At 47.1% G+C, this 21,426-nt stretch overlaps 1 protein-coding gene across 1 annotated transcript in view; it reads right to left on the bottom strand.

Moving 5' to 3' along the window:
• Positions 1-21,426, bottom strand: part of PMM2 (phosphomannomutase 2) — a 113,933-nt gene that overhangs the window by 36,393 nt on the left and 56,114 nt on the right. The window contains exon 5 of the mRNA XM_040356974.1: positions 3,443-3,542. Within this exon, the coding sequence (XP_040212908.1) occupies positions 3,443-3,542 (100 nt within the window). The remainder of the gene's footprint in view (positions 1-3,442; positions 3,543-21,426) is intronic.

Genomic DNA, 21,426 nt, shown 5'->3' on the forward strand with positions numbered 1-21,426 from the left:
GGCCCCTTCTCACTGCGAAGTTGTGCAAAATGCAACATGCACCGATGATCTGGCACACAAAGTTTGGGGAATACAACAGGGTACCCCCAGACTTATCCAGGCATCGGAAACGGGACTTCAGGAGGCCAAATGTGCGTTCCACCACTCCACGGGTACGTATGTGTGCAGCATTGTAGTTTTCTTCTCCTGGGGTTTGGGGGTTCCGGTATGGAGTCATAAGATGGGGTCCCAGTGCATATGCAGAGTCACCTGGAAGGGAAAAAGACAGGAGGATGTTAGTCATGCATGTGCCCCTCGTGATGTCTGCATCATGGGGGGGGGGACAGTCATACCTGACACCCATGTCACTCACCAACCAGCCAGCTGTCCCCATACACGTTCTGTTCCAATTCTCTGGAGATGTTGCTGTGACGGTATATGTAGCTGTCATGGCTGGACCCTGGGAATTTGGCAGATACGTGCCATATGAGGCATTGGGCATCCACTATCACCTGTACATTGATTGAATGCCAATGCTTCCTATTGCGGTACATGTGCTCTGTCTCATGGGGGGGCTGTAGTGCCACATGTGTGCAATCAATGGCCCCGATGGTGCGTGGGAATCCTGCAATTTTGAAAAAAACGGTCATTGTGTTCATTCGCTGGACCTCCTGGGAGGGTTTGATGATTTGATTGGCCATGCGTCTGAGGATTGCAGGGACAACCTGGTGCACACATCTGCTAATGGAGGATTGTGACATCCCAGCCACACCTCCACTTGTACGCTGAAAAGAGCCAGTGGCCAGGAAATGGAGTGTTGCCAGTACCTTGATCAGTGGCTGCACTGCATGTGAGCGTTGTGTTGGGCTGGTGAGGTCATCCTGCAGGATTGTGGTTATTTCCATGATGGCTTTGCGGTTGAATCTGAAGTTGCGATACACCTCAGAAGCAGCCATGCCAAACACGTCTAGGCGTCTGCGGTAGATCCTCTCCTGTGCCCTCCTCCTCCGTTCCCTCCTCCTTCTTTGAGCCTCTAAAGTCACTAGTGCAGTTATGAGCATGGATGGCCCTGGCATGTTGGCAGACAGATTGTAGTCCGGCAAGTGTGTGTGCTCAGCTCTTCCTTAATGGTGTTGCTTTAGCTGACCTTTACACGGCTGGTGTAAAATTAGGGCTGCTTTTATAAAGTGTAACTTCCCGCCGGGAAACTAACAGAAGCGCACAGGGCGTAATCTACGCCGCACACACTTAATATTGTGGATCGCCTTATTTCCCTCATTTGCATCTTTGCCTATCAAAACAGCGGCGTGTCTAGCGTATTTCGCGTGCGAAGAAGCGCCGGTGTAATTATTTTAGGTAGGACAGAAAAACCTGGATTTCAGGCGTATCTCGTTTTGAGGATCAGGCGCAAAAATATGCGCGGCGCAAATTTCAATTTACGCCGCGCATCTCAAGTTAAGTCGGCGCATCTGCTTTGTGAATCTGGCCCATTGTTCCTAATTTTTACTGACAGTCTACTGACTGGAATGGTACCAGCTGGATTTTGTAAAAGCATGCAACACAGTTCCCCATAAACATTTACTGTACAAAATAAGGTCCGTTGGCATGGATCATAAGGGGAGTACATGGATTGAAAACTGGCTACAAGTACGAGTTCAGAGGGTGGTGATAAATGGGGAGTACTCAGAATGGTCAGGGGTAGGTAGTGGGGTCCCCCAGGGTTCTTGGCTGGGACCAATCATATTTAATTTGTTCATAAACAACCTGGAAGATGGGGTAAACAGCTCAATCTCTGTATTTGCAGTAGACACTAAGCTATGCAGGGCAATAACTTCTACGATGTGGAAGATCTGAACAAATGAATGGGGTGGGCAACTACAAGGCAAATGGGGTTTAATGTAGAAAAATTTAAAATAATGCATTTGGGTGTCAAAAATAAGAATGCAATCTACTCACTAGTAGGGATAATCTCTGGGGGAATCTAGGATGGAAAAGGACCTGAGGGTGCTAGTAGATGATAGGCTCGGCAATGGCATGCAATGCCAAGCCGCTGCCAACAAAGCAAACAGAATATTAGCATGTATTAAAAAGAGGATAAAATCCAGGGATAAAGCGAGAATTCTCCCACTCAAGACTTTGGTCCGGACACACCTGAAGTATGCTGTCCAGTTCTAAAGAAAGGTTGCGAGCACTGAACTTATTTTCTCTGGACAAGAGACGCTTGAGAGGGGATACGATTTCAATTTACAAAATACCATACTGGTGAACCCACAATAGGGATAAAACTTTTCTGCGGAAGGGAGTTTGGCCACTCAATACAATTATGCCGCGTACACACGACCATTTTTCACGACGAGAAAAATTCAATTTTTTTAATTGGTCGTTAAAAACGGTCGTGTGTAGGCTCCAGAGCATTTTTCCTCAACGAGAAAAATGGGCATTAAAAATTTAGAACATGCTCTATTTTTCACGTAGTGAAAAACGGTCATGTGTACACTTTAACGGCGGGGGAAAAAACATGCATGCTCAGAAGCAAGTTATGAGACGGGAAATTAGCATAATCAGCCCAAAGTGTGGAGCTATTCGAATGGAACTTCCCCTTTATAGTGCCGTCGTACGTCACCGCCTCTGTCATTCAAATTAATGAGCATCGCTGCCAAAGCGCCTGCAAAGTGCTTCGGCAGTGCCCCAACACGGGCACTTTTAAGCTTTTCCTCGGCCGCTAGCGAGGGTTAAAAGCGCCCTGCTAGTGGTCCAAAAAGTGCTGCTATAACAGCGGTAAAGCTCTGCTGAAATTAGCGGCGCTTTAACCCTCCCCCTCTGCCCCAGTGTGAAAGTAGCCTTAAGAGGAAGAGTCAGGATCTTGTATCAAGAACTATATGCTCTGGTTGCACACCATGTGGTCATAAGCCACTGATCAGTGCTGAACACCGTAGTGATAAGATAGATGGCACAATTTATTGCAAGTCAGGAAAAAATGTTTATTAATATTATATTAAAGTCTTTGACATTATAGATTACCCTACAGAGCCCCCTTATCAAGGCAGAGTGCTATAAAAGTTGATCTGAATAAACATTTTTGAAGCAAGAATTGTTTACTGGTTTCCGATATCAGGTCAAGTCATTAAATCCAGGGTGTCCAAATTTTACAAGAAGCTAGCAGGATCAATCACCCAGCAGTACGCCCCCAATTCAGAGACACAATTAAAACATTTTTAGACTTTAGGGGTAAAAATGTAATCCATAACAATGCAGTCACAAAATTGTTAAATGAATACATGTAAATACTGTATGTTGTAATGTATTTGTTTTTAAGTCTAATGTATCCAATACAGTTTTAGAATTACTGAATATATGCAGATCTTTTTTAGTTTTTAGGTTTTAGGGTTTCAACACAAATAAAAAATGGTGGCTTAATATGGGAAAAAGTGACACTAGTCAAACAAGATACTATTCCACCTACCTTGTCCAGTTCAAAGAATTCAATACGTTCCTCCTGGGTACAATTTCTTCCAATGGGAGATACATTTAACATCCCATTTCTAAACTCTATAAAAGTGCCCCTGAAATCAAAGAAATAGAAGGTGTCTAGCAAAATAAAAATATTATATTTTTCAGATTATACACACACACACACACACACACACATATATATATCTCAAAGACATTGTAGACCCAAAGTTTAAAACGCAAAAATAAAACGCTTCTGAAAAAACGGACATAAACCCAACTGCTTTAAAACGCCAAAAAACGTGATTGTGTGCATGGACACATAGAATAACATTAAATGTGTTCAGGGGCAGTTGAAAAAAATGCCCAAATGCCTCTGAACTCGAGTTTAGCAGCGTCTTGTGTGCATGGGGCCTAAGACACAAGCAAACCCTAAATGCTGCATGTTTCTGAAGTGCAGCTAGCTAGGTCATAACTAATATAAATACAGAAAGGATGGGAAGCCCCTTTGCTGTGGAATTTTACTGATGTACAGCAAAACAAGGCCATAAATATAAGACAGAAAGAACTTATATGTTGCGTATTTCTGGCAAACCACCAAATACAATTCTAAGGTCAATATGAACACAGAAAAAAACACCAACTCCCATGTTGTGCATTTCTGCTGTGCTACAGGGTAAAATAATATGGAACACAAGACAATCTTTTCTGTTATGCAGTTCTGTAGTGCAGTCAGATAGAACCAACACTGAGAAAGGACACAAGCAACCTGCAGCATTGTGTTTTTCTGAAGTGCAGTAAAGGCCCATACACACGATAGGACTTTTTGACAAACTTTAAAATTACCAGGTTTTTCAGAAAATGTGTGTATGCATATCAAGTTCACGGCCAACGCCCTTTAAACAAAAATCCACGGAAAAATAGGATTTTTTGTACTCACCGTAAAATCCTTTTCTCCAACGTCCATGGACGGACACAGCTCCTTAAATCTTGACAAGTGGGTTATGTTCCTGTTCACAGGAGAGGACTAGGCAGAAACATGTTTTTTTAAAATAACATGTAGTTAGTTAATTATCTGAGTTGAACAGCCCCGTCTAGGGGGGCAGTCCCTCCAGACATAACCCTCCTCCCTGCAGTATGCAGCCTCAGTTCGTAACAAGCAGTACAAACCTAAAAAAGGAGGGGAGGGTGCCATGTCCGTCCATGGATGTCAGAGAAAAGCATTTTACAGCGAGTACAAAAAATCCTATTTTCTCTCATCGTCCATGGACGGACACAGCTCCTTAAATCTTGACAAGTGGGACGTCCCCAAACAGTGTAAAAAATGAGGGGTGGGAACAATCAGTAAAACCCAATTAAAACTTCACCCCAAAAGCAAGCAGAACTCCTCAGCGGAGGAGTTGCAACCTTAAATAGCCGCCTGCAAAACCTTGCGGCCGAAAGAAGCATCAGAAGATGCACTCATATCAACCTTGTAAAATTTTGAAAAAAAACGCGAACGGACGACCAAGTCGCCGCCTCGCACACCTGTGAGACAGACGCATGATGGCGGAAAACCCAGGAAGCACCCATTGCCCTGGTCGAAAGTGCCGTGACCGGAAAGGGGGCGCCCGCCATCTAAGAGCATAGGCCTGTATGACGGTCTGCCTGATCCACCGATAATGGTGGTTGACGAGACCGCCAGGCCCCTTTGTGGACCAGCCACCGACACAAAAAGGAGCGTCAGATCTCCGAAACAGAGCCGCAGCAGGCCGGTATACCCGCAAAGCGCGTACCACGCCTAAAGTATGAAACGCAACCACCGTAGGATGCGTCGGCCGAGGTCATAAGGATGGAAGAACAAAAAGTCCTCATTTAGGTGAAAGGCCGAAACCACCTTCGGAAGAAGGGAAGGTCGCGGGCGCACCATCACCACCTAATCCCTATGAGTCAAAACTCATGGGGAAAGAGGTGGGCCAAGAGGGGAAAGTATATGACAAACCCCATGCACAAAAGGGTACCCACCAGGGAATGGGCCGCAAAAGGCCACTGAAAGACACAACCAAGGCTGAAGTCTGCCCCCAAACGGTGCTTAAGGCATTTTTTAGGTCCACTCCAAGCTGTAAAAACAGCAGGACCCTGGACACCGAGTACGACACCCCATCTCTTCACACCAAGAGATGTAGGCCTTCTAGGTACAATGGTAGATCTTCCTAGAAGAAGACTACCGTGCCCTCAGCATGGTGAGATGACCGAGTCGGACAGACCCCGGTCTCTTAGAACCTGGCTTCCAAAAGCCATGTCGTGCAAGCCAGTGACTGTACAACAGGGGGAAGTATGGAAACCTGAGACAGAAGGTCCTCACGTCCTGGCAACCGCCAGGGTACCTCCGCCACCAGGCGCCCAAGATTGGCGTAGCAAGGACGCCAAGGCCAATCTGGAGCGATTAGATTCAACAGGATCCCCTCAGCCTCCACTCTGTGGAGCAGCCGAGGAAGCAACTACAATGGAGGAAAGGTATAAAGTAGCCAATACTGACCCCACAGGGCCATCAACGCGACTGACGCGTCTGTACAGGATCGCTAGACCTGGCCACGAACTTCGACACCTTGCAGTTGAGACAAGCGGACCAGGAGATCCATGCCCTGCGAGTCTCACCTCCTGCAAGGGAGCTGAAACACCTCCAAGTCCAAAGACCAGTCACCCTGGTCCAGCATCTGGCGACTCCGGTAGTCCGCCTGCCAGTATACCACGCCCGTGATGTCGTCCGGCTGAATCCAGCTCGGACGACCTTGCAACTTCGACCACGAGGAGAGGCATAACCTGATCGCCCAAAAACTAGGACAATGATCGGCAGACAGGATTTACAGCACCTGGTATTCCCAGGCGGTCTCTCATCCAAGTATTAACCCTGGTTAGCTACCGAGATCAGACAAGAGCGGATGCATTCGAGGTGGTGGTGTGGCCGTAGGCCCCCTAGAGTCCAGCGACCCTGAGCCGACTGGACCCCCCAGGCGCCCCCCTCAAACCGTGAGGCTGGCATCCATAATCACCATCCACTGGAAGGGAAGAACGACCTCACGGACCGAAGAGTCAGGGATCTCAGGTACCACCTCAGAAAGACTCTGACCACGTGGCACAATCTGAATCTGATAATCCAGAGACAAAAGAGATTTGTACCACTCGGACAGTATATCCCTCAGGAAGACACAAGTGTGGAACTGGGCATACGACACCGCCTCGAAGGAGGCTACCAACAGACCCTGGACTCGCATGCAAAACGGAGAGATGACCGATTGCGTGATGCCAATGCCTTCACTTCAGACAGAAGAGTCTGCAATTTCCCCAGGGAAAGAAAGACCTTCGCCAGCGAAGAGTCCGGGTCAACCCTAGGTACTCCAAACGCTGAGTCGGGACCAGGACCGACTCCAAAATGTTTAACACCCACACACCCGAATTCTCGGAGGGTCTGAATGGCTACAGACACATCCACCAATTCTGAGCCAGAAACTGCTCTCAGAAAAAGGTCTACCAAGTAGCCACAATGGCAAAGCCTCGCAGGTCCAGCTAAGCTAGGATAAGCAAGAGCTCCCTGGTGAATACTCTTGGTGCTGGTGCCAGATCAAAAGGAAGGGCCACAAACTGACAGTGGACCTCCCTCATCGCAAAGCACAGAAAACTCTGACTTGCACAATATGGGACATGCATATATGCGTCCTTGATGTCCAAGGAAAGCCGGAAAGTCCCCCGGAGCGCAGCTACCACCTGGATTCCATGTGGAACTACCCAACATTCACAAGGGCATGTAGGGCTTGAGAGACAAAATCGGACGCACCCCGTCTATCTTCGCCAAGAACAGATTCGAATAGAAACCCTCAAACCTCTCGTCCTGCAGGACAGGTAAACTTACCCTGCAACCTGGCAAGTCCCACACTGCCCCAGGGCAGACCGACGAGCCAGAAGGAGATGGAGACACAAGGGAAAAAACCTGTTCGGGGATAGAAAGGAACCCTATCTAGTACTCCGAAGAGACCCCCCACTGGTGAGAGAGCAGGGAGGTGCACCTATCTGTGAACCTGCAAAGCCGACTTCCCACCCCAGAGACGGGCGGGGGAAGGCTACATACATTGGCAGGTTTGGGTGCTGGCGTGATTTGCTTACGCACCCGGGGGCGTTTTAGTCCCCCAGCTGAGCCTTAGTCGGCCTGGGAGGGTTTGCCTGCAGACCCTGACTGGCGAAAAGACCACTTCGCTGTGGGAAAGGAAGGACCCGGCTGACGGCGGGGCTCCTTCCCCCTGGAGGACTGAAGGAGGAGAGTGCTCTTACCTCCAGTGACATCCTTGATAATGTCGTCCAGCGAGGACCCAAAAGGCCTCCCACAGACCTCAATCTTGTGTATGTCTGATGTGCAGCAATATAACAATTATGAGCAGAGATGTAACAAGACCCAATGATGTGCATTTCTGCTGTGCGGCACAAAACCAGAAAGTACAGACCAGCTTCACTGTTGTATTTTTCCAATCTGTAGCCAAATAAAGCAGTACCTTTAGGATATAAAAGGACACCAAACAAGCTTCAGTGCAGTGCATTCCTAATGTACAGCAATATACCCCTTATGAGCAGAGATGTCACAAATCTCAATGTGCATTTCTGCTGTGCCACAAAACATCCCAGCAAGGATAAACCTTCACTACTGAGGTCTACTGGTGTGCAGCCCTGCGGGTGCTGGATGAGATAGCGGACGTAGGACAGGCTGCTTTCCCAGCTCAGGGCAGAGGTGGCGTCCAGAGGAGCAGAGTGGCAGCAGGAGCAGCTCTCATCTGTCCTGCGATATCGAGCCTTCGGTCAGGGACAGGGGGGCAGGAGTCCGTATAAGCTCGGAGGTCGCGTCCAGTGGAGAGCTCATCTCCGGACTCCTCCCCCAGAGCTCGGGTCACAGTGGGAGACCTGTGCGGGCCCCTTCAGGACCACCTGCAAAGCGTTTGTTTGCACCCACGGGTGGTGCATCTGGAAGGAATCCGCTTCATCGGCGGGTGGGGTTTCCGGGGGTGTCTGTCTCACCCGAGCATCAGGATCAGGAAAAGGCGGGCTCCTCCCCTAGTGATGAGTCAGCAGGGGCGAAGCCTTGGCAGGGGAATCATGCTGCTGCAGCCGCCATGTCCTCTAACTCTGCAGGCGGCGACTCTCCCGGGACCAGCCAGCACCAGGTGAAGTTGGAGATGCGGAGGAGCGATACCAGCGGCAAGCGCCCAAGGTGCTGCGGTAAGGTGACCCAAAAATCCGTGGGTGGAGCCGGTGCAAGGAAGCCGGGTCAGCAACCACACAAATCCTTGGCATCCAGGGCCACTACTCCTGGGGTGCAACTGGAGAGGGAAGTTGTGGAGATAGAGGAGAGCTCGGTGGGCGAGTTGTCCGCTTCTGAGGGGGTGGAGACGCATGGACGCCCTGCATTGATGGAGTCAGGACCTGCGGCTGGTGGGATCCTTCCTAGGAAGCCTGGAAAGTCTACTACTACTTCTAACACGTCTGTTTTCTGCTGTTGATGATAATGTGTGTCTAGGGGGGAGGGCCCTGTCCCGCACAGAGTTGGTGGCTCAACGGTCCGATTTGCCCACGCTTTCTAGTGCGTGCCGTATTCACACCACATCTAGGTCAGATGAGGGGTTGCAGGGGGTTCCTTTTGGGTTTGAGGGAGCTGGTCCAGCCATTTGAACCAGGAACGAGTGCCCAAGCCATGCTGTCATTGCCATGGATACTGCCGGTGGGCGAGTCAGCGGCGACAAGGCTGGCTTCGTTGTCTGGGGGCTGATCCCCCCCCCCCCCTGCTGCGGTGGCAGTGGCAATCACGGCGTTGGACAGTCGGCGGCATGGCACAGGTTGATGTCGAGGGACAAGGCTGACTCGTCGGGGAGGCCATTACCAAAACAGGATTCGGGTCAGATTGGCCGACTGCGAATATGTGAGGTTTACGTTCGTTTGAGGGGCCTCTGGGTGCGGACCTGAAGCTGTAAATCCGCATTAAAAAATTTGGAAGGGCGAGTATGTGAAGATATTCTCTCTGCTACCCCTGAAAAAATGTTATCCGGATAGGGTCAAGCCAGAAGAGAGCAAAAAGGAGGATTAAGAAAAAACAGCGGTACAGGCTTATCCCACAGACTTTCCCTAATTGGCTGCAGACTTTTGCCATTATGGCAAGTGTAGTTGGGGTAAATAATCGGGAACACCGACAACCGGCCGCAAAGAAGAGGGGTGTCTGCTGGCAGTATGAGGGCTCCTGCAAGTTTGGGGGGGCTTGCCGTTACCAGCACGGTGTTCCAGCTGTGGAGGCTCGCATTCTTTGTCCTGCTGCTTCAAGCAGGGGAAGGGCCATGCCGGCGAGTCTTAACAAAAGGGATGACGCCAGTGATGGTGGAAAGGATGCAGCCTTTCCTCGATAGATAGCTGGATCGGGAGGCTGCTTGGGTGGGTTTCTCCGAAGGCTTTCACATACCATGTTCCCTGGCCTCTCTTCCACCAGTGTCCCAGAACTTGCGTTTGGCCTTGCAACATCCTGCAGTGGCTTCTGAGAAATTAAGTAAGGAAGTTGCGTTGGGCTGCATGGGTGGCCCCTTCCCATTACAGCCTTTAGTGGATTTGGTGATCTCACCCTGGGGGTCGTACCTAAGAAGGGTGGGTCAGTTAATGATGTGATTGACTCGGAGGCATGTACGGTATCTTACACTTCCTTTGATGTGGCGGTTTTCTGGGTCCAACATTATGGGCAAGGAGCTCTCATGGCTAAATTCGATATTGAATCTGCATTTAGACTGCTTCCCGTTCATTCCGATAGTTTTCGCCTGCTAGGTTGTCATTGCCAAGAGGAGCAGTATGTGGATTGATGCCTTCTGATGGGCTGTTTTTTAATACGCATTGTTTGAGATGTTCAGCTCCTTTGTAGAGTGGGTAGTTTGGCATGTCTCAGGGGTGAATCCCATGATCCATTACTTGGATGACTTTCTTTTCGTGGGCCCATCCTACTCCAAGGTATGTGCAGTGCTCCTACATTGGAACACATTGTGATTGTTTTGGTATCCCCCTGGCCCTGGAGACGATTCTTAGTTTCCTCAGCATTGTGTTGGACACCTGCGCCATGGAGTGTCCGATTTCTTCAGCACCTAGTGTTACTTTGTCTACAGTTAAAAATGTTCTCTTTATGCTGGTCACCTCCCGGCTTATATGATGCTATGTCTCGCTTTCAGTGGGGCAGGTCCTGGGAGTTGGCCTCGTCAGTGGAGCAACGCGTGGTCCCTTGTCCCGAATGGCTGTGGAGGAATGCCTTGGCATAGTCTCCGAATGGATCAGACGGTCAGTGAGTGAGATGACGTGGGCCGTCTATAATAAAAAGTATGGCAAGAGTGGTGGTCTTTGCTGCAGCAGGCTGAGGTGGAGCAAGAGGGCCCGGAGGCGAGGTCACTGGTCCTTTACTTTGTTTCACGGAACCTTGAGGGGGTGTTGGTGTCAGTGTCAGTTGTGGAGCGGAAATTGGCAGGATTAGCATTTCGCCCTGTTTTGATATTCTACAAAATGTTTTAGTTCAGTTGGTTTCCGTGTTCCTCAGTCTATGAGATCTCTTTGTTTAAAACGGCCTTCTCTCTGGCTTTTTTTGGGGCTTTTCGGATTGGCACACTAGTCAGTCCTTCCAAAAGGTTCCATGGGGGTATGTTGGATCGGGAGGTCACCTGTGGAGTGGACAGCAATATTGATACAAAAAAATCACTGGCGCTCAATGGGAAATAACTAATATCCCATGAAATACTTGAAACCCTCGTATGGGCTGAGAACAGTCCGTGCTGCAGAGATCCGGATACCCTGAAGTACCACAAATACACAAATACACCAAAAAGGAAAACTCTGCGCTCCTGAAAGTTCACCAATTATAAATCCGCTTAATGTTTGTGAAGAAAAAAACATACATTAACACTTAAATTTTCGGAAGATCCAGTCCTTTATATGGTTAAAAAAAGGGAAAGTTTCCACAATGTACACAATATAATAAAAAAAGTTTAAAAAAAAGTATAAAAAAAAACTTTCCAAATGTCTGCATCAGACCAGCACCCTCTTCAGACTTCAAATGGTTAAAGCTTGCGGTTTTAGTTTGTGGGCTGTCTAGCAAGACATCATTAGTGCAAATGGTGAGCACAGTACATTACCCAGCCAGATGTAAACATCGATCGAATGTCCTTCTCCTGGCTGATGTAACAATGTCCGGGATCCTAGGCTCTCTCCTATGCGGGTCTGGAAGCTTCACAGACCCGATAAATGTGATTGCTGGAGACACAGGGTGGATCAGCCTATCAGAAAGGACGCTCTCCCTGGGTGAACATGCAAGCGTCCCACGTCTGAGATGCTGTCTCAGTAAACCAGCTGTACTGCAGGGACTCTCACCAGCCTCGTGTACTACCGTTTGACAAATTTTTATGAAATAACAAAATAATGAAAACTACTCACAAACAAAGAATGATAAAAGGCTTGTCAAACGATAATTAAATACCCCTCGAACCACACTCCAGAATGTAGGGGGGGGGGGTGGCGAGGTGCGTTGCTGCTGGCTAAGCAGGTGAGTAGTTTATTATTCATTATTTTGTTATTTCATTAAAATTTGTCAAACGGTAGTACACGAGGCTGGTGCGCCTTTCTTTCTCCATTTCTTGTCTGCTTCTTGGGGTGGACCAGGCGTGCTGTAGAGCAGGATGGTCCTGGAAGTGCATCGCCTTGCACGACTGGATAGACTGCCGGATGTTCTGGTGCTTCACGTCGGCGGCGATGATTTAGGACTGAGGTCCATGTTGGACACCATTCGTGATGTCAAGTTTGATTTCCTGTGGATCCACATGGTCTTCCCAGATATGCTGGTTGTGTGGTCCGACATCATTGCTCGGATGACTTGGCGTTTGGCTAGGTCGGTGGAGTGGCTCAATAAGGCCCACAGGAAGGTCAATAGGGAGGTACGCAGATTTGTAGCTAGGAACGGGGGCCTGGTTATCCGGCATTTGGAACTGGAAACAGATACTTGGTGATACCTTCGGGGTGACAGGGTACACCTCAATGTGGTGGGAATTGATTTGTGGGCCATGGGGTTGCAGGATGGTATTCAGATAGCTTTGAGGGTGTGGAGGGGCACTTAAGGGTAAGGTCTTCCCCTTGTGCGCTGTGGCAGAGGTTGGTCTTTGCTGGCGAATGAAGAAACCTCAGATAAGGAAGGGTTTGGGACCCATCAGTGGTATGGGTCCCTCTGGTGTAATCCAGTTAACGGTGGTTTAGCTAGAATTGGTTAATGGGTGCACTGCGGTTAGTGGGTTGTCTCCAAGTCAGTATGTCAGCTGGAGGCCTAGTATAGTAAAAGGTACCGCAGTGCATTCTTGAACATATAGTTTTATAGTTTGGGGTTCCTGCAAAGACCAATGCGATTAGTGGCAGATGAGTTTGAGCTTAACAAAATGTTATTTTACGGTTTATTTAAGTTTATTTGTTAATAAAAGAGGCTGCTACGGCCAATTTTTTTTACTCCATTTATGGTGTGGTGTCCATTATTGGGATTTAATGGTAAGGGTGGGATGGAAAATGAGGCGGTTCTGGCAGTTATTGGCTAAGGATGGAACATCTGTTCTACAATGGCCATGCCTTTTCCAGGGTACAGTATGAAGTGCAGTGCCCGGTACAGTGAGAGGAGCTGTACATTAAGGAAACCCTAGCTGATTATAGGTTCTGTATGCAAGATTTAATAACGAGGTGTAAAGTCAGTGTGGTCTGCCAACATATAACGCACAATATCTCTGCAACCAAAGCAGTACAAACGTTTATTTTTGCGGCACAAACGAATGGGGCGTTGTTTTTAAAATTCAGCAACATAGGGTGCCAAGTGGGCGGGGCTTGCATTAAATTGAATGTTTAATATCTCAGAAACCGAACCAGCAGAAAACCCTAATTTTTGCGGCACAAACTAATGGTATATTTTTATTCAGGTTTTAGAAACATGGGGTGCCAACTTCACACAGCTGATACTAACCCTTTACCACCAGTAAAGGAACAAATCCTAAAATGGTTGGACACCTTACTATAGTAGCTGTTGTCCTACCTTACCTTCATTCCCTGAGACTGAGCAAATGCTTGCCAGCTCATACACAGGTGGGGCTAATCAGCAACTAAATAGCTACCTGCAGGCCTTAAGCAAGCAATCATGTAGCTCTTGCATAGGTTTGTACCAAAAATCCTCAACTAAAGGATGTAGGAAGCGATTTATGGTAAATCGCCTTTAGATCTGCCACTGAGTGGACTTTAGCCAAAACCAACAAAAAGGTTTTTCTTTCCTCCTGCACTATAATATAAACCACAGTGTAAAAGGTGGAGTGGGAGGTTAGAGCTTATGAAAAGTTACTCATAGCAAGCAACCCCCAAAAGGAGGATCTGTAAGGAAACCCTTAGGCTGCATTCACACCTGAGCGTAGGGCGTTCGGTCGTTTTTTCGGGCGTTTTTTTTTCGCGCGTATTCATGCTTATTTGCGCGTTTGCATACAGCGTCGTGCGACGTTTTTGTACTTCGGCGTTTCTTATTTTAGCCAATAGGAAAAATTATCATCTTTTCATCACTTGTTGCTATGTTGGTAGATTTTTTTTAATCTTCTGCATGGGCGACAAGTTCTATTTATTAAAGCGACGAAACGCCCATAGCAAACGCCCGTTGTCGCGCGATACGCTCAATACGCGCGTTTACCATTACTTTCTATGGGGGAAAAAAACGCACAAACGCCGCTGTCGCGCGATTCGCGCGACAAAAAAAGGTCCGGGACTTGTTTGAGCTTCGCGCGACAGGTGTGAACAGTCACCATAGGGAATAATGTTAATTCTCCCCTCTGGCGTTTGTGAGCAGTGCGCTTCAGGCGTAAAAACGCCCAGGTGTGAATTGGGCCTTACTGTGCCACACAGAAGCTTGGTCCCTGCCACAAAAGTTAGGTCAGCTTTTAATTTAAGCATCTTGGGAGCAACTTCAGATTCCTAGCAGCTGGGCTAATAGGGCCGGATAACTTAGTGCACCTGCTGACCAGGGGGAGCTTACTCCTAAATCCTTCAACCACTGCAGAATTAATAACTTGTTACCTGGTCTGTTACATAGTTAGTCAGATTGAAAAAAGACAAGTCCATCCAGTTCAACCACAAAAAAAATAAACAAACGAAAAAAAAAACACAGTACAATCCCATACACCCAACTCCATACCCACAGTTGATCCGGAGGAAGGCAAAAAAAAAAAAGAACAGCATAACATGATCCAATTTGCTACAGCAGGGGAAAAAATTCCTTCCTGATCCCCCGAGAGGCAATCGGATTTACCCCGGATCAACTTTACCTACAAATCTTAGTACTCGGTTATATTATGTACATTTAGGAAAGTATCCAGGCCTTTCTTAAAGTGGGGGTACCACCCAAAAAAAATGTTTTAACATTACATTTAGCATACTAAGCATAGTAAGGGCATTTACTTTCGGCAGGTCTTTTTTTTTCTTTCTCCGTACATAACTTTATATTCTGATTTTGTCCAGGGCTTCCGGGTTACATAGTTACATAGTTCCGATGACTGCGGGACTGGGCGTTCCTATCTTTCGGTTCGGTGATTGACGGCTTGTGAAAAAGGTCCTCTGTCGCACAACGCGCGTCACCAGATTTCCGGAAATAGCCGAGATGCGAGTTGGCACTATACGGCGCCTGCGCCCGCCGTGTAGAGCTGACTGCGCAGGCGCTGTATAGTGCCGACTCGCAGCTCGGCTATTTCCGGAAATCTGGGGACGCGCGTTGTGCGACAGGGGACCTGTTTCACAAGCCGTCAATCATCGAACCGAAGGATAGGAACGCCCAGTCCCGCAGTCATCGGAAACCCTGAGGCAGGGATAGGAACGCCCAGTCCCGGAGTCATGAGAATGCGGAAGCCCTGGACCAAATCAGAATATAAAAAGGTATGTACGGAGAAAAAAAAAGAAGAAGACCTGCCGAAAGTAAATGCCCTTACTATGCTTAGTCTAATGTTAAAAATTTGTTTTTAGGGTGAACCTCCACTTTAAAGCAATCTACTGAGCTGGCCAGAACCATCTCTGGAGGAAGTCTGTTCCACATTTTCACAGCTCTTATGCCACATACACACCATCACTTTATGTGATGAAAAAAAACGACATTTTCTGTGAAGTAAAAAACAACGTTTTTGAAACTTCAATTTTCAAAGACGAAGTTGCCTACACACCATCGTTTTTTCTCACAATGTTCTAGCAAAGCGAGGTTACGTTCCACCACGTTTTTCCATTGAAGCTCGCTTCATAAGTAGCTTCTGGGCATGCGCGGATGAAAAAACATCGTTTTAAACGACGTTTTTGCTACACACGGTCAATTTCTGTGAAGTAAATGTTGACGTTTTGAAAAACGACACATAAAATTGAAGCATGCTTCAATTTTTTTTGGTCGTTTTTTAGAAGACATAAAACGACGTTTTCCCCCACACACGGTCAATTAAAGTGACGTTTTTAAAAACGTAATTTTTTTTCATCACATAAAGTGATGGTGTGTACGCGGCATTACTGTGAAGAAACCTTTCCATATTTGGAGATGAAATCTCTTTTCCTCTAGACGTAAAGAGTGCCCACTTGTCCATAGTGTTGACCGTAAAGTGAATAACTCAACACCAAGTTCACTATATGGACCCCTTATATATTTGTATATGTTGATCATATCCCCACTTATTCTCCTCTTCTCAAGAGTGAATAAATTCAGTTCCTCTAATTTTTTCTCATAGCCGAGCTCCTCCATGCCTCTTATCAGTTTGGTTGCCCTTCTCTGCACTTTCTCCAGTTCTCTGATATCCTTTTTGAGAACTGGAGCCCAAAACTGAACTGCATATTCCAGATGAGGTCTTACTAAGGATTTGTACAGGGGCAAAATTATATCTCTCTCTCTCTGGAGTCCATACCTCTCTTAATACAAGAAAGAACTTTGCTCGCTTTGGAAACCGCAGCTTGGCATTGCAGGCCATTATAGAGCTTATGATCTACTAAAACCCCCAGATCCTTCTGCACTACGGATCCCTCCAGTTGTACTCCCCCTAGCATGTATGATGCATGCATATTCTTAGCTCCCAAGTGCATAACTTTACATTTATCAACATTAAACATCATCTGCCACATAGTCGCCCAATTAGACAGAGCATTGAGGTTGGAGACATCCTGTAAGGACGTTATTCCACTGCATAGCTTTGGTGTCATCTGCAAAGACAGAAATGTTACTTTTGATCTCAGACCCAATATCATTTATAAAGATATAAAAAAATAAGGGTCCCAACACTGAACCTTCGGGTACACCACTGATAACCTTAGACCATTCAGAGTAGGAATCATTACCACTACTCTCTTAATTCTGTCTTTCAGCCAGTTTTCTATCCATTTACAAACTGATATATCCAATCCTGTTGACTTTACCTTACCTTACACATGAGCCGTGTGTGGGGAACTGTATCGAACGCTTTTGCAAAATCCAAGTACACCACGTCCACTGCCATGCCTCTGTCCAAGGTTTTACTTACCTCTTCATAAAAAGAAATCAGGTTTGTCCAACAGCTTCTGTCTTTCATGAATACATGCTGTCTGTTGCTTAAATAGTTTTTTTCCCCAGCAAGAACACTGCTGATTGGCATTCTCAATTCCTTGGATATCTTTTTAGATCCCTTTCCTGTTTTTTTTTTTATACGGTTCAACTACCTTTTCTCTAGTCATCTTCCAGGATGGCACACCTGAGATGAGAGGCTCCTCCCTACAGGAAACACAATCAAATCGACAGCTGTTTTAAGTTCCCACCCTTCCCCTTGATACTCGGTTTTTGATTGTGTTTCTCCCTACACAGCGAAACCGTGCTCTGGTTTTCAAACATTTGCAAAGTCATAGGCCGAATATTGTATTCCTCCAGGAGACGCATCTGATTGGCTCTAAAACAATGGCCCTACACAGAGCGTTTATTGACAAGGCATTTCATTCTGTGTACTCAAACTATGCAAGGGGGGTCTCGGTACTGGTATGTAGATCCCTTTTGTATACTGTTAAGCTGGTTAAAAAACTGACCCATTTGGCGGATATGTCATTCTAATCCTTATTATTAATAATAGACCACACACCTTTGTGGCAATATATATACCACCCCCATTCACGGTGAAAGTATGGGTACTGTAGTACTTGGGGTGGCGGAGGGGCCCATAATGTTGGCGGGGGACTTGAATGTGGTTTTGACACCAGCATTGGACAGATATGGTATGGCCCCTATGGTCAGCTCTCCTCTAAGGGCATGTACGGAACCCTATGATTTAGTAGAGGCGTGGAGGTGGAAAAAATCCTAATACTAAAGCGTATTCATGCTATTCTGCTACATGCAACACCTTGTCCAGGTTGGACATGTGACTAGTTTCCAGAGAGCTCCTTCCAAGGATCCTGGATGTCAGATATCTCCCCCGGGCCGTTTCGGATCATTCTCCCCTGTTAATCACAATAGATATGGGGGGACCGAGGGGATTTGTGTTATGGAGACTGAGCCCCCTGTGGCTCAAGGAGGAGATATTTGAGAGGTCCACTTTGACAGCTATCAATGCCTTTTGGAGGGAGAATAGAGGGGAAGTTCCTGTAGGTGTCACCTGGGATGCATTCAAGGCCACGCTTAGAGGCTCTGTCTCGGGAGTCCTTAAACAACTTAGGTCGGATAGGGAATGGAAGTTGAGGGAATCAGAACAGGCTGCCACGGAGGCCGAGGTGGAATATATCAGGAATCCTAATCCTGATACACAAAAAACGTGGAGGGAGCTAAACAGCTTGATCTGGTTTTGGTGGAAAAGACTCAGAAAAAACTTTTGTATCAGTCCCAACGCATATTTGAATTTGGCAACAAGAATAGTAGATTACTGGCATACCTGGCTCACTCGCAGCAACCTGCTGCATCTATCCCACACATCTATGACGGGCAGCGGAACCTTTGCACGTCACAGATGGATATTGCTGACGCCTTCTTTGGTTTCTATTCAGACCTATATTCTTCTAGAGTGGGCTATGGGGAGAAGGAGGTGCAGGACTACCTGGCCCCTGTTCCAGTTTCCGAACTGTCTGAGGAGGCAGCAAAGGAACTGGATCTCCCGATAACGGTGGAGGAAGTAGTATCCGCTATACATTCGCTCAACTCCAATAAAACACCAGGACTGGATGGCTATCCGGTCGAATGGTATGATACGTATGCTGAACAGCTGGCTCCTAGGCTGCTGGAGGTGTATGGTAAGTCCCTTGTGCTGGGAGAGCTCCCGGAAACCCTTAGAGAAGCCCTCATTGTACTGATTCCAAAGCCGCACAAGGACCATGAGCTATGCGAGTCGTATAGACCTATTTCGCTGATCAATGTAGATGCCAAAATCCTTGCAAAACTCTTAGCTGCTCGTTTGAATAAGGTCATAGCTTCAGTGATACATCCTGATCAGACAGGCTTTATACCAGCTCGTTCAACTGCCACAAACCTGAGGAGGCTTTTCACTATCTTACAAACTGAAGGACCCACCCCTGATACTAGAATAGTGGTGTCATTGGACACTCAAAGCCTTTGACTCAATCGAATGGCCGTATTTACTTGCGGTCCTTGGGCGGTTTGGATTTGGTCCCAAATTTATAGCGTGGGTGAGACTATTATATACTGCACCAATGGCTCGTCTGCGAGTGAATAATATTGTTACGGAGCCATTTAAAATAGCTAGAGGTACTAGACAGGGGTGCCCATTGTCGCCCCTGCTCTTTGCCCTGGCTATAGAGCCCCTGGCGGCTCTCTTGAGGTCGGACGTAGGAATCAAGGGCTGTTCTATTAATGATAGGGAGGAGAAAGCCTCACTTTATGCAGATGATATGCTTTTGTACTTGGCTGACGCCGGGAGCTCCCTGACGGCTGCCTTGGACAAGATATCTGGATTCGGGGTGTACTCCGGATTCAGGGTAAACTGGAGTAAATCTGTGGTTTTCCCATTTTCTTCAGGCTTTGCACCTCTACTGCCCCCCGGGGGCACCGTTACAGGTGGTTCCCCGATTTCGCTACTTAGGAATTGAGATTCAGTTGCCACTGAACACATACACGAAAAATAACCTGCTCCCGATGGTGGCGCGCCTTAAAGAGAGCCTGCGGTTCTGGAGCACGCTGCCTCTGAACCTTCTGGGTAGAGTGAATATATATAAAATGATCTATCTCCCTAGGTTTTTATACGTACTTTGGCATGCACCGATTTACTTACCTAAGAAATTGTTTACGGATATCAATACACTGCTCCTTCCCTTTTTGTGGGGAGCTAAACCGGCTCGGGTGTCCTTGGACACTCTGTTTTTACCGATTCGAGCGGGTGGTTTGGCGTTGCCAAATTTGCAGTGTTATCTTGCGGCTCAGCTGTCACATGTGCATTGGTGGGGTTTCCCGAAGTTAAACAATGCCTCAGTGGCTACTCAGGCAGCGCAGATGCATTCATATGAGGCTCTGATCAATGTTCTATATCGTAATGGCCCATACCCAGATCGGGGGGCGGGAATACTGAAATTGTCCCATAAAATATTTCATATGTGCAACGCCAGGATGGGGGGTACCAGCTTATCTGAATCTCCGAATGCCCCATTGTGGCATAATCCTCAGCTGAAGGAAATATATAAAATTCCAGATGGTGATTGTTGGGCCACATACAGGATCAAATATGCACATCAGCTTTATAGGGATGGAAGATTTAGATCCTTTCTGGACCTACGGTCTGAATATAAAATGCCTGCCACTTTTCACTTCCGGTACCTGCAGCTGCGTCATGCAGCGCGGGCTCAGTATGGGGGGGGGGGGAGGTGTTACTTCTCCCTTCTTGCACAGAGAAAATGATTGCTGAAGAGGACCACACGAAGCTTGTTTCTAGATACTATTTTTCGTTGTTGACGACGTCCTCAGCCAGAATGGAGAGGGTGGCGTCGCAATGGAAGTCTGAAGTTCCATCCATGTCAGATGAGGCCTGGGCTGCGGCCCTGGACTCATTGCTGCCATCAATGCTGTCAGCAAAAGACAAACTAATACAATTCAATTACTTGCACAGGATCTATTATACTCCGCAGCGTTTGCACAGGATGGGAAGGGCGGATACCCCGAACTGTCCCAGGTGTGGGGGGGCAGTGGGCGACTTCTTCCACATGGTGTGGCTATGCCCCCATGTGGCAGGATTCTGGAAGGCAATTCTTCGATTCATGGAGGAAGTCTTAGCCCTCCCGAATATATACTCCCCTGCCAGGTGCCTGTTGGGAGTCGAGAAGGGTGCTAGTTAGAATACTGTTCTGTTATGCAAAGAAGGCGATAGCCCTTAGATGGAGGGACCCGGTTCCTCCGTCGCTGCAATGCTGGGTGGATCTGGTGAGCCAGGCGGTGCCAATGTACAAATTGACTTACATAGCTAGGGGTTGCCCTAAAAAATTTGATAACATTTGGACTGCGTGGCTGAAATACACCTCCAGAAATGGGGAGGTGGGTTAAGTGAATATATGTTATGATTGTCTTTATGATCGGAAACTGTTTTTACCGACATGTGCTTGTGACTCTATGGTTAAACATGGTTACTACGCACATTATCGGGAGTCATGTTTTACTGAACTGATATATTTTTTACTGTGTATTGCAAAAGCCATGTGATGTAATTTTTTTCTGTTTCATTTTTTGTTTGTGTTTATTTTTGTGAAATCTCAATAAAATTTACCCCTTAAAAAAATATGCAAGTGGTCATAAAAAGTGAAATATTCCTTTAAATTTCATACCGGGGGGGGGGGGGTGTCTATAGTATGCATGTAAAGTAGCACATTTCCCCCCGTGTTTAGAACAGTCCCTGCACAAAATGACATTTCTAAAGAAAAAAAAAAGTCATTTAAAACTACTCAAGGCTATAATGAATTGTCGGGTCCCGGCAATACAGATAAAAGTCATTG

Source organism: Rana temporaria, chromosome 6 (assembly GCF_905171775.1).
Source record: "Rana temporaria chromosome 6, aRanTem1.1, whole genome shotgun sequence".
NCBI lineage: Eukaryota > Metazoa > Chordata > Amphibia > Anura > Ranidae > Rana > Rana temporaria.